Source organism: Astyanax mexicanus, chromosome 1 (genome assembly GCF_023375975.1).
Source record: "Astyanax mexicanus isolate ESR-SI-001 chromosome 1, AstMex3_surface, whole genome shotgun sequence".
Classification (NCBI taxonomy): domain Eukaryota; kingdom Metazoa; phylum Chordata; class Actinopteri; order Characiformes; family Acestrorhamphidae; genus Astyanax; species Astyanax mexicanus.
The window spans coordinates 106,195,354-106,211,430 of record NC_064408.1 but is presented as its reverse complement, the minus strand read 5'-3'; the positions used below and the strand labels follow the sequence as shown (position 1 = coordinate 106,211,430).

The window sequence follows — 16,077 nt, the reverse complement described above, 5'->3', positions numbered from 1 at the left end:
TAAATTTGATTTAACATAAAATTTGTGCTAAATGTTTTTTTAAGCAGTTCTGTATTAGAAATACAGACAGTTTTATAAAACCCAACAGTTTTATTTGTAAGTATATTAAAAATAAAAATAAAAAAGGACATTTAGCAATTACTGGAAAATTTGACAGTAAGGTATCTGTATCTTTCTTTCTGGTAGAGAGAGAGAGAGATACAGAGACAGCGAAAGCAAGAGAGAGAGAGAGAGAGAGAGAGAGAGAGAGAGAGAGAGAGAGAGAGAAAGAGAGAGAGAGAGAGAGAGAGAGAGAGAGAGAGAGAGAGACAGTGAAAGCAAGAAGGAGGGTAATGTCTTTAAGATCCTAAAATTTCAGTCATCCTAAGTGCTAATGTTCCATGTATTGCATGGTAATAAATATATTAATTAATATATTAATAATACGAATAATAAGAATAAGAATAAGAATAATAAAATCACAATTACAAACCATAATTGCCTGTTTTTGCATTTTAGTTTTAAGAAATGAGAATGGAATGTGCACATCATTCCAAAAATGTGAGGTTACATTCAAAATTACACTTGAATTATTAAACAAATCTTTTAAAGTATTTTATCCCTATAGAAGTGTATGTCCAAACCTTGATCAAATTGATTTCATCTCCAGGTCAGACAAACACCTGCACAGAAAAAAAGACCAAAAATAATAAACACCTGGGTTCACTCTGCTGTCACTGCAAGCTGTATCAGATTCTGAAGAAGCTCCTTTTTTTGTTGCGTGTAGACGTTTGTTGAGAGGTGTGTGAGTTTGTATTGTGACATGTGTTGGTAAGCAGGGTTCAGAGATCCTCTGACACCGCGAGTCGTAATTGGCACGGTGTGTTTGGCGGGGTGAGGAGGCTGGAGGGCGGGCAGAGGCTTGAGGGGTATTGCTTAACACACATCTGGGTCAGAAGAAACACAGACGGATGCTTTGATAGTGTACAGAAGAGACATGGAAAGATAAATAACTAGTCAAAAGGGTCCAATTGCTGTGATAGAGTATATTTTCTTTTTCCTGCTGCTTTTGAATCTAGAAAAGAGAAAGAAAAATCCTTTTCAAAGCATTATATTATTTTAAATCAGTTTATGTGGATTGTGTGAACAGGTCAGCATTGTTTATGACATGTGCATATAACGAAATTACAAAACAGTTCAAAAAATGCTGTATGTCCACTGATTTACAAATTACTAGGACACAAAAATATGCAAAATAAACAAGTTTATCTGATTTTGCTATTTATAGGTATATGTTTGAGTAAAATGAACATTGTTGTTTTATTCTATAAACTACAGACAACATTTCTCCCAAATTCCAAATAAAATATTGTCATTTAGAGCATTTATTTGCAGAAAATGAGAAAAGACTCAAATAACAAATAAAATGCAGAGCTTTCAGACCTCAAATAATGCAAAGAAAACAAGTTCATATTCATAAAGTTTTAAGAGTACAGAAATCCATATTTGTTGTTATAACCCTGGTTTTTCATTTAACCCAGTCTTACACACTGCTTTTGGATGACTAAATTCAAACAGCTCTGTGGTGGTCTCTCCAATGGGGTACGGATCTTTGAAAAAGAGAGTAAAAGGAGGATAAAAAAGTATGCAGAGAAAAAGACAGGACTACAGTCTATAATGATAATGATAATGACAGTGAAGTGTGTTAGTATATATGGCCTCTCCAAAACAATACATTTAACATGGACTGTATAAACTGGTGTAGTGTTCAGTGTAGAAATGTCGCATATTTTCATACTACCCATTTATGTCCGAAAGTAAAGAAAAGTTCAAGAAAAGTTCATTTCTCCTAATCAGCCCTTTAACATCCTTATTAACACCCATATTGCAACAGCACTGCATTACGTTACATTAAGAAAAATATGTAAAACAGTTTATTTTTTTCCTGAGTCTAAATGGAAACACATATTTCGTGTCGACTCATCCCTTTTATCCCTCGCAACACTTTAGCTAATCTCTCCTTTTTCACATAAATAGATTACACATAAATACTTGAAGTCATTAACTTTGAATCCAATAATAATTGCCTGAGGAGGATTATAAGACTTTTCTGCATTAAAAGCACCCCCCACCACCACCTCCTGTCAATTTGTTGGATTATTCGGATTTTCATCTACACTGAAGTGGAGATTTGGATTTCATTTTCATTAGCAGTGATATGTTTTTTTCACCAGCCGTTTGGTCTTTGGGGAATTAGTTTGGCTGTGTAACTTTAGAAGGAGAAAAAGTAGTTTTTTCATACAGTAGCTTCTCGGTTGCAGACATGAATATTGAGCCCTGTGTCTGGAAGATTATGAAACAAAGCGGTGGATCTGTAGAGTGTGTCCAGGATGGTTTGATTGCAAAGAACCGTTATGGGTAAGCATAAGCCAAAATAAGTAACAACACCTACTAACCAACAAAGATAAGTAGCTACACAACTATTCTAAATTCCTGTTCGCAAAACAGGAGAAAAGGTAGTCAAACAAAATGGCACTCATCCCCACAGTGTGTCAATTGGCATTCATTCTCTTTAAGAATTTTTAAATCTTTAAGATTTGGTGGATTGCTAGTTCAGGGGTGCAGCTACCTGGATGTGTCCAACACTTCTCAGAAGAGGAAACTGATATGCTCATTTATGCTGTGTTGCTAAGTTTGATGTTGATGTAAAAGTTTTCTTTTGTTGCAAACAGGAATTTGCTATGGGTTTGTGCACTGTGGAGGTTTACATGTGTTGCGGCTGCGCCTGTGTGAACAATTCACATCTAACTGTTGATATCTGTCCAGCCTGTTTCAGTCAGTGGAGCACCTGTGATTTCCATTGCCAAGATAGCAATATGCCAGAAATGTACCTTAATACACTTCATATCCAGACCACCACGTCTATCAGCATAGATTTAATTACAAGCATTGTTGCTATTTAATTAATTGATGCAGGACTGATGCTGATGGTAGGTAGGTAGGTAGGTAGGTAGGTAGGTAGGTAGGTAGATACATTTTGGCCTGGAACAGGAGGCAGGTTGGTGCCAGAAGTAATTAGTAATTAGTAAAGAGCATCACAACATACCTTGGGGTGTAAGATAGGGCCCAGAGTGTGAGATATGCTTGTAGATATTGTCGCTTTCCATTGAAAACAAGTATCTCTATTTTATTCAATTTTTACACAGTTTGCACAAACTGTCCCTTATACTATGCTAAAATGTATTGATTACCGGATCAAAAGAAATATTTTTAAATGAGCTGAAATAAACTCATAATGCTGTTATGATATATTGTGTAGCTCTAGACTGCACAGTATACAGCTCTGGAAAAAATAAGAGACCACTTAAAATTGATGAGTTTCTTTGATTTTGCCAAATAAAGAAAGAAAAAAAAAATCTAGAATATAATAAAGAGGAAGATGGAACTGCTTGAATATTTGCAACAGGAGTGGCATACAGTTATACAAAAGCAGTGTGTAAAACTGGTGGAGGAAAACATGCCAAGATGCATGAAAACTGTGATTACAAACCAGGGTTCATCCACCAAATATTGATTTCTGATTCATGAATATGAACTTGTTTTTTTTGTTGTTGTTGTTTTTTTTTGCATTATTTGAGGTTTGAAAGCTCTGCATCTTTTTTGCTATCTTTTTTGTTATCTTTTTTTGAATTAGGGAGAAATGTTGTATGTGTTTTAGAGAATAAAACAACAATGTTCTTTTTACTCAAACATATACCTTTAAATAACTAAATCAGAGAAACTGATTCAAAAACTGAAGTGCTCTCTAAATTATTTTTTCCAGAGCTGTATATTGGAAAAAAAAAGAAAGAAACAGAGAAAAGTTAACATCTCAAACTCTTTGAAGTTATGCCTGTACACACTAGTGTAGTACTCTCCAGCTGTGTGTTGATGTTCCATACCCAGAGAGTCCCAGAGAGCTAAAACCAATTTTTAAGGGATGCTCCACAATCACTGCAAATTGCCTTTACCTCTGAACAAGGTCGCAGATTTTTATGAAATCAGACGCGCTGACATATCGGGGGCTGCGTGGATAGTATCTGCAGCTTTTAATCAATGCTCGCTTTCATGGTAAAACTAATTGCCTCCAACAGTCAAGAGAATTATTTGGATTTAACTACCCACCGTGCGCTAGCCTGTCTTGTGAACTTCTCAACGGGAGTCTGTTTGCTGTGGAAATTATAGCACCAGAACCGAGAGGAAAAAAAGAAAAAAAAAAAAGATTCCAGCTGAGCCCAGGAGCACACAGAGCACTGAGCTAGCGCACCAAGGGCTCTACCTTGGCAGCAGCAGAGCAAAGTGGTGCAAGGATGAAAGGCAAAGCCAAATTACCAAGGTTTTTATGTGGCATTAAACTCCATCTTGCAGCACTTTTATACTAAACAGTCTTAATGCAACATATGAAAGCAGTAATTACATTCAAAACAGGGTGAGAGTGATGCTATGGATTAAAAGCGAGCGCAGCGTAGGCGGTGTTTAATAGTACTATATAATAAGAAGCGTGACTGTAGGCAGTGTTGCGTGGTTTTTGCTTGTTTACAAAACTGTGTCTGCTATATTTAATCATCAGACAGTAGTTATTTATTTCGGTGTTATTAATAAAAATAGTTGGAATTGTTCTTACCATACATTTAATGATTATTATTCTTATTATAAATTAAATACCCGCTAAAATTTCACATTTCTCAGATTAATACCCAGAATATTTGCATTTTTTTGCTAAAAGTCATGTGATACCTGTATGCAACTTGATTTAGATTTTTTTTTAACTCAGCAGGTGGCTTGGGAATGGCCACACCTGGATAAGTTGTGATGTGATATCTTGTTTTATCTTATGAGTTTTAACACTAACCAATGTGCTTATGACAAGGCAATGCAAATGATCAGGGTCTGAACAAGTGGGCACCAGATGGATGGAACATTTAGTTTACAAAGCTGTGCAGATATTTAACATTCCTCAATCCATAGTTTTGTGTGTGTATCAGGAATAGTATGACATAGATGCCATTGAAATACCACCCACACTGGAGAGCACATTGAGGGCAGTAATGATTGTGACTGGCGACATCTGGTTAGAATAGTCCATGCAAGCAAACAAATAATCTTAATATGTTTTGTTTTACAAACAAAAAAAAAATCAAAAGAATCAATACTGTTAATTACTAATAGCTAGTTTGTAAAAGTAGGTTTATCATACTGTTCTTATTATCTCTGATCTAATCTAAGTGGCTTCCCTCAGGCCAGAGTTTTAGTCAGTTGAGAATAAAGGCCACCAGACTATAGAACAGCTTCTTCCCACATGCCATTACACTCATGAACAGTCAAACACTGAAACTCAGCATTGGATACAGTCTGTTACATACTGTACATACATGGCTATTACATACAGTCCATATCCATTATGTTCTCTCTTACATGTTACCAGGTACAGTATGCCAAGTACCATAATTAATCATTATTAATGAATTGTGTTTGGTGTGGTATACTAGGTAGCATCACTCTGTTCACCTATGGTATTGTCAGGGTAGTTCTGAAAAAAATTACCACTTTAGTTTCTGAAGCAGTTTCTCTGATTTTGCTCTATATATTTATAGGTTTGAGTACAATTAACATTGTTGCTTTATTCTATAAACTACAGCAACATTGCTCCAAATTCTCCCCCAAAATATTGTAATTTAAAGCATTTATTTGCAGAAAATGAGAAATGGTTGAAATAACAAAAAAAATTCATGTATCTTGGCATGTTCTCCTCCACCAGTCTTACAAACTGCTTTTGGATAAATTTACGCAACACCTGGTGCAAAAATTCAAGCAGTACATATGCAAAGACATGATGTAGACAAGGCTTTCATATAATGGTATGTTTGTTTGCCTCAATAAAAAATGTATCTCTCAAAATTCAAGCCACCACAGGTCTAGAGCCTCTGCTGACTGGTTGCAGTATTATGTGAAGCTCCACCCATTTAGTATGTTTTAGTGAAACACCAGCTCATATCCCATCTCAATTTTCTCCTCAACATGGACTTTCAATCTCCAGTGTCTAATTATAGCAGTTTGGTTTCCCTGTACTAATATTATTACATATATATATATATGTGATATTTCCTCCCAAAAATCATTTTTTTATCAGTTTTATCACACTTAGCTATGAAGTGATTGGCAGTCTTGGGTAAAACAGAAAACAGACTGTCTGCATTATAAGAAATAAAGTTTGTTCAGATCTGAGTCAAGAGTAAAGCTTAAAGTTTCTTCTCATCAAGAAATAAAAGCTTCAGGTGCTGTTCATCTGAGGGAGACAGTGTGTGTGGTTTTGGACAGTTATTAAAGGTTCAATTTTGTCTGTTTTTTTTTTTTCTCTAAACTGTCTCTGTCTTTATGAAGGAGAAAGTCTGAGAAATCTCTCTTTCATTTTATTCCATTTATCAATTTCTTCAGGAATATCTCCTGACGAAATGGATTAATGGAATAAATAACTTGTAAAAGTGAATAAATACACATTTTGTGATGTTTTTTGGTTTTGTGTTTTTTTTTTTTGTTCTGCAGGAATCGTACGGACAGCCCTGCCTAACATGGACCGCGAGACACGAGACCAGTACGTGTTGGTCATCCAGGCCAAGGACATGATGGGTCAGATGGGTGGCCTGTCAGGCACTACCTCAGTAACGGTCACGCTGACGGACGTCAATGACAACCCGCCGCGTTTCTCTCGCAGTAAGAACGCAGTGTGTGTTTGACAGCATAAGAAAGAGTCTGTCTCTTTTGTGTTTTGTGTTGTTTCCACAGCCAGTGGTTTACTCAATAATGCATTAGACTTCTTTATATACTTATTTTACATTTCTAATGTTGAATTTTGTGGTGAGGATGTGGGAAAGGTTTTCTCCTACTGTTAATGTTAAATAAAAACATTCTAAGAGCATCCACAAAGCTTGACAAAAAAAAAAAAAAAAAACATTCTAAAAATGTGAACTGTAACGTTCAGAAAACATTCTACTAATCAAAAATTGTTAGCTTGATTATGGAAACTAATCATTATTTTTTTATGTGTTAGATAGCTGCTTAGAGGAGCCCATGGCTACACGTTTTTGAAAATGGTATTGCTTAGCCTTTTGTAATAATAATTACTTTTTTTTTTTTTACGAGCATCTTATATCAGTATATCCATTGTAATGAACTGTAAAATACTGTAAGTAACCACCTATTATAAAGAAAAATCCTGACATTTATACTTAATCAATGTATTTATGTATAAATGGATTTATCTGTTTTCAAATGGTCTCAGCTGATCTTTGATAGTCAAGGTGATTGAAAAGCTGATCATCCAGGTGAACATAAACTCGGCCAGGTTGCTTGTGCTTGTAAACCTTGTAAATCTTCGAGTCTGACCAAGCTTAATTAGCCTGACATGTTCAGAAAGGTAATGCTTAATGAAGTAGCAGTGAATAACTGGTTAACTATTAGCTGTTTTCATAGACAGACAGACAGACAACAGACAGACAAATAGATAGATAGATAGATAGATAGATAGATAGATAGATAGATAGATAGATAGATAGATAGATAGATAGATAGATAGATAGATAGATAGATAGATAGCCTTCTTTACATGCCTTGTTCTTGAAGTAATCTTTGTTGGTTGGGTAAAAACACAAATTAAAAATAGTAACTATCCACTTGGCCAGGATATTCCTTTAATTTTACAAAGTAGAGCAATGTATTTTGCTAAAATGTTTCGGGTTCTCTAGAGTAAACAGGTTTTAGGCAGTAAAGTAAAGTAATTACTGCTACAGAGGGCTGACTGGTTGGTTAGGTGATGCTGGAGTTACAGTCATAGTACATATAAAAGGTTTACAACTGAAGTTTAAAATGATTATAAGTGGAGTTTAAAAGCTTTAAAGTGGCCTGCAGTACTGAAACGTTTGATATTGTTCTATAGCAATGATTTTGGCTTTTGATGGATAGATGGGTAGAAAGTGGTTCTATTAAAAAAGACCAGCAACCTATTTATTAAAGAAAAAACAAATTAATGTAAAGTAGTTTGTTTAAATTACTTTAAACTGAACTTTGAACTGGTTCATTTTAAATGTAAACTGGCACAACACTGATTATATCCACCTTATAACCTATAGTGTTTCCATTTACCTGTCAAAGTATATTTTACCACCTGTTTGGTTGCTTACTTGTAAGATGTTTGACTTCTTTTGGCTTTGCTTCTGCAGCCTCTGACAAAGTGTTAACACCAGGCTCAGGCAGTTTGAAAAGCTCCCCAGGCTCTTCTCACCTCTCTGTGCGAGTCAGCCTCTTTGGCACAAATGCTAGAGGCAGTCATAGAAACCTGGGTTACTTGAGCCATCATCTTTTCCCCCTGCAATTCGTCATGATCAGGCTATTTCATGGCCTAGCTAATAGGTTGCAGGCTAGGCTGTGGGATTGAAAGATGGGGGGGGGTGCCTTTCCTGATAATCCCTGCTTGTCCATAATCGTTTTATTTTGCCCCTGACATTCCGGCCACTGCCGTACAAGGCTGTAAAGCTCGCCTCCGGACTTCATATGAAGTCGAGTCAATTTTCGCCAGGCCAGAGGTAAGCTTGAGTTTGAGGGAGGCGGCAGGCAGAAAGGGGCCAGACTTTGCTGTATGAGCTTTTGACAGCGCTCGGTTAACCCTTCGCTTTAGTGATAGACGCTAGCGGGCTGGCTATGGCCGTTCTCCACCTGGGCAAGGGTGCCAGTCAAAATCGATAGCGCATTACTGAGTGTCATGGAGAATAGAGAAAATAGAGCTGCGGGAAGGAAGTGAGGGAAGGTCCAGTGCTGTAAGGCCAGCCCAGAGCCAAGGATATCTATTGAAGTTTCTGGAGGAAAGCCTGGATGGGATGCAGGGGGCAGAGAAAGTTGATTGTGGTTCAGAGCAGAGCTGTGGGTCTAGAAACACAGGCAAGAAGGTCAAGTAGAGATAAAATTGCAGAGTTGTAGAAAAAAAGACAGACATGGCAGCTATAAAATGCCTTAAAATGCCAGAGTATGTTGACAAAAAAAGTTCTGATTAGGTATGAAGAGTGATTAGGTATGCAAACCAACTAAATGTCTGTTTAAATGATAGCACATACAGGTGCATCTCAATTAAATAGAATATCATTGAAAAGTTACTTTATTTCAGTAAGTTAGTTTAAAAATGAAACATGTATATTATATAGATGTATTATAAATGTATTATATACTGTATATTATATATATATATATATATATATATATATATATATATATATATATATATATATATATATATATATATATAGTGATCTATTTTTAAGTGTGTAATTATTTTTTAGTTGATGATTATGGTTTACAGCCAATGGAAACCCAAAGGTCAGTATCTCAGAAAATCTGAATATTTTAGACCAGTTGATAATATAAGACCAATTGGTGCTTTGGTAGTGTGGGCAGTGTGCCAAGTCCTGCTGGAAAATGAAATCCATATCTCCACAAGTGACATGTCATCTGCTGGTGTTGGTCCACTGTGATATATCAAGTCCAAAGTCAGTGCAGTATCTACCACCTGTATCTGTTTTGGCAAATTGCCTCATCAAAAGCACTTATTATCTAAAAATATAATTGAACGCAGATTGCAATAGTATTTGAATCAATAAATTGTTGAAATTTTAGACTCATGCATAACACAATATGCCAGATATCTCGGCGTGCACTTAGATGTTCCTAATGGTGCCCAGCCATAATCTTTCCCATGGAGCTTGAATATTCAGGCAGATTGTTCCTACAGATTTTTCGTTAGGGGTGGAGTGTTGATAGCAAAGATGCTATTCCATCACCAGCCATATTACCAGACACTATTCCTGACTGACTAAAATATGTTGGCTGTTGAATAGGTTCCATGTTTTATTTTACAGCAGGGGTTGGCAATAGGCGCTCGGTGTGACTTTAGTTTCTGCCCGTTCTCGTGCTCCCTATCTCCTTATAAGGACATTTTTTCCTGGTCATGTCCCAATTAACTAGCCGGGGCAGTGGGGCACCTGATGACATAGGTTTGATTCCGCGTGGGGAGTAGTGTGGTTATATAATTATTTTTTCCTTTCTTCTTGGGTTTACCTGCTTTGAAATCAACTGTTCTCCAATTGGGTTCAACAACCCTCTGGGCTGGAGAGCTACTAGTCTGTAGCACCCCATTCTATTACACTTGACATGACATGGTGCATTTTGGATGGGACTAAAAATTGCTCTGGAAACAATTATTAAGTAATCATATCACCTCCTTAGACTAAACTAATTTCATGCAAATCAGGCTTTAGATAGTGGGTAAAAGTCTTACACATTGTTTATATTTTATATAAAACACCTGTGACAGTTATAGACTTATTTTCTCACCTGTGCTGCCTACTGTGGTCACAGTCACTCAGATACACAGTGCTTATGAGTTGTATTTTGCACAGAAGTGAAGGGAAAAAAAAGTGTAAGAGGAGAAATACAGTATGCAGAGAGAGAGAGAGAGAGAAGCAGACAAAGAAGGCGTGAGTACTCGGAGGGAAGGGAAAGTGTGAAGAGAGGTGTAAAAGCAATCTTTGGGCCTGCGCGCCGCTATTCCATGGCAAATTAGAAAGCCATTAGAGGCATTAGAAGCGGCCCACAATGAAAGAGGAGCGAGAGAAATGAGCATCAGGCGGGAGATCCTGGCTCAGTCTCGTGTGGGAAGAGCAGTGACAGCTCCGGCGACGATCCTTCTCACTCAGAGCATTCTGCCAATCATTACCAGCGTCATCAGCTCTAATTAGAGGCTTCTGAAAGTGAATGAATAGTGAATACGAGCGTTTAAATATAGAATCGTGCTCTACAGTGTATCTACAGGGCCCTGGTGGTCAAACTGGGTGTTTTAATGGGTTCTAATGGGATCATAATGATGATAATGTAATTGATTATAATAGGCATTGTAATGATAAAGCTCTTTTATTTTTTTAATCAGTGGCTGGAGCTTTAACAGTGGGGATGTGGTGAAAATAAATAGCTGCAAGCTGTAGTATATACTGTATGTGTACATATAAGTGGTTCCAACGCTAGAGTAAACGTATGCACTTACTGGGTAATTGTACGACAGTGGCTGGATGATAGGTGACCTAGATGGTGTGCAGTTCCTCAAAATTATCATTTTGCTTCCCTCAGACCAATCATATGCTCACTTTTAAAGACTTTTAACCTGGTTAAATGTTATATGGTGTGTTGTAGAGGCATCTCTAGCAGTCAGTGATCTCTCACCAAGAGGTACACTACCCAAAAGTGTTCAATCTTTGTAGCAGTGACATAGATCACTTTTACACGGGGTTAAAACATGACCACTTAAATAAAAAATGTATAGATGTACAGATGTACCCTCATCCAGAAAAAAATAAAGGTGGGATGAATAGTCATTTAAAGATTAAACTAGAACCTAAATGTGTGTTATTTTTTTTAACCAAGCAATCTGAGCAACCCCAACATTTATGGAAAAAAAAGGAATTATTTTAGACATTATTTTTATATTATTTATATGTCATTACCATATATTATGGACTATAAGGTGCACATATTATAAAGCACACTATCAATGTACTATCAAATCTGTTTTCTGGTCTATTATAGACTGGTATGACAATAGCAGCAGCGCTAGACATGGTTAGCAGAGCTTAGCGCTACACTGAGGAATCCTGAGTGAAAAGTGGTAAAACAGGGCACTATCAGCTAGTGGTTCATCCTACGTAGCTTGTTTTAACACAGTAAACACGCAAACTACCGTCCAATAAACTCACCTCTCAATGGCGAAAGAGCTAGTGTTGCGCTAAGCAGCTAATGCTAATACTGCTCCAGCCTAAGTGCTGGAGAAACTTTACTGAAACTCTTTAGAACTTTATAATGCTGGGCTTCAGCGGAGTGGCTTTACTGCTCCTTACAACCTGACTGGTAAAATTCATACAAATGGCCCACCCAATTAAAAGGCGTACTGTCAATTTTTGGAAAAAAAACAAAAATTAACTGGATTTTAAGTGAGCCTTATAGTGCGAAAAATACAATATGCAGCTAATTTAATGAGGCTTCTCTAAGTACTATTTTTGTGTTCCACTTTAACAGATGCAATCACTCTTGCCAAAAGTAATGGAACAGCAGATTTTAAAATGACCAAGACATATTACTCTATTGGACAGCTTGGGAAAGCCCACATCTGTACTGTATAAGCTGTAAGGTGTTCTCGTGTGAGTGAGGCAGAACACTTGCCAGCCAGTTATCTGATTTTGAGCAAGGTCTGATAATGGGCATCCCATTTCTGGAGAAAGTAATTTATCACATTCCTTGATCTGCAGTGTAACATGTCTACCAGGAAAATGATAGTGTGAAAGTGTTCCAAAGGGTTCTTAAAGTGATGCCTTTAAATAAAGACTTTTTGTTTCATGAAGCATGTTGCGAATAACTTACATCAGCATTAAAGTGTAGGGCAGAGCGGGCAGCATGGACATGGATAGCCAGCTCAGGGCATTGCTGAAACAGACAGCAGGGCCAGAGCATCTCACACAGAAAGAAGAGCAGAAAAAAAGCAAAACTGTTAAAAATAAATATATAAATAAACAACTGGGGCAGGTGACTAACAGGTGGTAATGTATGCCTTGTTTGAGAGATTATCTGTTAATGAAATCAGTTTATGAGGGACATGTGTGAAGATATACAGTTCTGGACAAAAAATAAGAGACCACTTAAAAATGATGAGTTTCTTTGATTTTACCAAATTAAAAACCTCTGGAATATAATCAAGAGGAAGATGGATGATCACAAGCCATCAAACCAAGCTGAACTGCTTGAATTTTTGCACCAGAAGTGGCATAAAGTTATGCAAAAAAAGTGTGTAAGACTGGTGGAGTAATCCATGGCATTGTCAAGCTTGGTCAGATTGGTTGTAAACCATCAGACTCAAGCAACAAATTTGCTCAATGGTGGCCAAGTGCTAAGTTGGTCAACCAACCTAATCAGCTTGACCAGCTTGGCCAAGTTGTTTTTCTAAGCTAGCTGGCCACAGTTGATTGGTGATTGGTAGTTTGCAGCTTTTGCTACATTGTTAGCAGCTTTTTAATGTTAGATATCAGTAAAAAAAATCATGCCAAAATGTCATAATGGATGTCACAGACTTACTCACCATTTAAAAATGTGTGTAGAGTATTGTATTTCTTTATTCATTAAAACGTTGAGATGCAGTAAGGTATAATTCAGTAATGCAGCCAATAATGTATTCTTCGTGTTGAGTAAACAAACAGAAAAACTCATCTCAAACCCTCTGTCTGTGTGTGTTTGTGTGTTTTCAGAGATATATCAGTATTCTGTGCTGGAGTCTGTACCCGTGGCATCTGTGGTGGCCAGACTGAAGGCGGCAGATGCAGATATTGGATCTAATGCAGAGATGGACTACCGTATAGTGGACGGAGACGGACCCGGCATGTTCAACATCACCACAGACGAGGAGACGCAAGAGGGAATCATCATTCTACAGAAGGTTAGATAACACACCTTTACAGAGTGCAGAGCAGTAATTTAATCAAAGTTAAACATGACTTTCAATGACTTATTGAGATTGATAAAATATGCAAAATATACCAATGCTTAAACAAATTGCAATTTACTATTAATCCTTCAAGGCTGATGCAGAAAAGCAATTTCTGCCGTTTAATCTGCTCTTCTTTAATAAGTTGATGCCTCAGGGCTGTTGCAGCATTTATCTGATATGTGATCTGAAATGTTGAATACTATAAAATATTTATTTTGTTTGTATTACAAACAAGAAATGATGTGGAGAGAAGTAGGTTTTATGCTTTCTCATGTTTTAAAATTACTGAAATTAATTGGTGTATATAAATAAACCTGCTAAAAAATCCAGCTCACGGCCAGCTTTTATTAAATGCTGATTTTGGGAGGTTAAGAGCTGTTCTTTAATGATTAAGATGGTACCATATACTGGTAAGCTAGCTGGTTTACCAACCAGTAAAGTGTATGTGACTGTATATTTGATTTTAGTCATGCTTAGTCATACTGGTCATGCAGGTCAAACAGCATGGTCAAACTTGGTCATGTTCTTTTAGCTTAGTCAGGTTGATTATGCTTGGTGATCATATTGGTTTGTAGTCCCATTCAAATGTTTGGAATATTCTTTTCATTCAATGAAAATGCTTTGCACACGGATGGGCTATATTAAGAAAATGTTAAGACTATGTATCACTGTAACATCTCTCTCTCTCTCTCTCTCTCACTCGTTTTCTCTCTCTCTCTCTCTCTCTCTCTTTCATATTGGTTGTGTAGCTTGGTCAGGTTGATCATGCTTGTAGACCAACTGAAACATTAAACTCAAACGACAACATGCTCTGTGGTAGCCAAAAGCCAAGTTGACCAACCAGCCTGACCAGCTTAACCAGCCTGACCAGTTTCAGCTGGCTGGTGGATCTAGCTGACTACATTTAATTACTTGATTGACCAACTTGGCTCTAGTTTAGCATTAGTTTAGCATTAGTTTAGCATTAGTTTGCCTTTTTCACATAGATGACCAGTTTTTTTTAACCACTTTATGCATTAAAAAACAGCTCTTACCATCCAAAACCAGCATACAGTAAATGCTAGGCTTGAGCTAGATTTTAGTCTCTCTCTCTCTCTCTCTCTCTCTCTCTCTCTCTCTCTCTCTCTCTCTCTCTCTCTCTCTTTCTCTCTCTCTCTATCTCTCTCTCTTTCTCTCTCTCTCTCTTTCTCTCTCTCTCTTTCTCTCTTTCATACCTAATTATCATCAGACTCAAATGACAAAATGCTCTATGGTAGCCAAGAGCCAAACTGGTCAACCGGCCTGGCTGGTAGATGTAAGTCTAAGCTAACTGGCTCCATTTTATTATCTGGTTGACCAACTTGGCCACCGTAGAGCATTTTGTCAATTAAGTCTGATGGTTTTTAGGTGGTCTACAAGCATAATCAACCTGACCAATCTAAAAAAAAACAATATAAGAGAGAGAGCGAGAGCAAGAGAGAGAGGGAGAGAGAGATAGAGAGACAGAGAGAGAGAGATAGTGTCAGTGATAAAGCATTTCATTGAATGAGAAGATGGTAAACAATTGACTGGTACTACAGACCAACAAGACCACCAAGCATGATCAACCAGACTAAGCCAAATATGACATACGCAATTCTGGTCAAGAGCTGGTTAACCAGTTGGCTAAGCTTAGCATTTGTTTAGCTTAGTGTACTATTTTTTACCTGGATAACCATGCTCTTAACCATCCAAAACCAGCCCATCTCTTTCCCCCATCTCTCTCTCTCTCTCTATCTCTCTTGCTCTCTCTTTGCATATATACAGTATGTATATAAATATAAATAATGTGGTGTTTTATAGGTGGTTATTCTTTGTAAGCATGATGGTATGTGTTTGAGTGGTGTGTGTGTGTGTACATTCACCTAGCCCAAAACAAGAAGTAGAAAGAGTACTCAGTTTTTGCACCATGCAAAGTTATATTGACCAAAAATGAAAGCAGAAATGAGTGAGTTTGAGTCTGATAAAATGATGTGTTGGTGCTGTGAAAAACACCCTGTTGATTGTAGTCACTAGGTGACCAAGGTGTGGGGGTGTGTTTCAGATTCGGCATTGCAGTAAGCCTACATTCCACAAACGAAAAAATACGGGAGTATAATTTACATATCAGAGCGAAGATGGAATATCACTCAGAGACTGGGATTTTTGCATTCAAGAGAGAAAATGCGGCATTTTTCAAGGTGAATGTTGTTGCTTTGCAAGGATGAAAAGAAGCGAGGGAATGATGTTAAAGAAGAAGCCCAGTTAAATAAATATTACATAGTAAAAGTAAAGCATATGAATGTATGGAAATAGTAAAATACCTGCATTCCATACTGAATGTTCCAGTGCTGTATGTACTCAGTGCGGATAGAGTAATGCATTCGAATGAGAGAAGGGGCAAAAAATCATCCACCACATATAAATTAAATGTGAAATAAAATCATAAATCTTGTATTGCAGATTCAGTTTGGCTACTTACACTTCTTCTTTTA

The 16,077-nt window shown here is 37.0% G+C and overlaps 1 protein-coding gene across 1 annotated transcript in view; it reads left to right on the top strand.

Moving 5' to 3' along the window:
* LOC103044085 (cadherin 7a) overlaps nt 1-16,077 on the top strand; it is a 261,452-nt gene that overhangs the window by 162,222 nt on the left and 83,153 nt on the right. The window contains exons 5-6 of the mRNA XM_022680284.2: nt 6,562-6,729; nt 13,347-13,534. Coding sequence (XP_022536005.2) covers nt 6,562-6,729; nt 13,347-13,534 — 356 coding nt within the window. The remainder of the gene's footprint in view (nt 1-6,561; nt 6,730-13,346; nt 13,535-16,077) is intronic.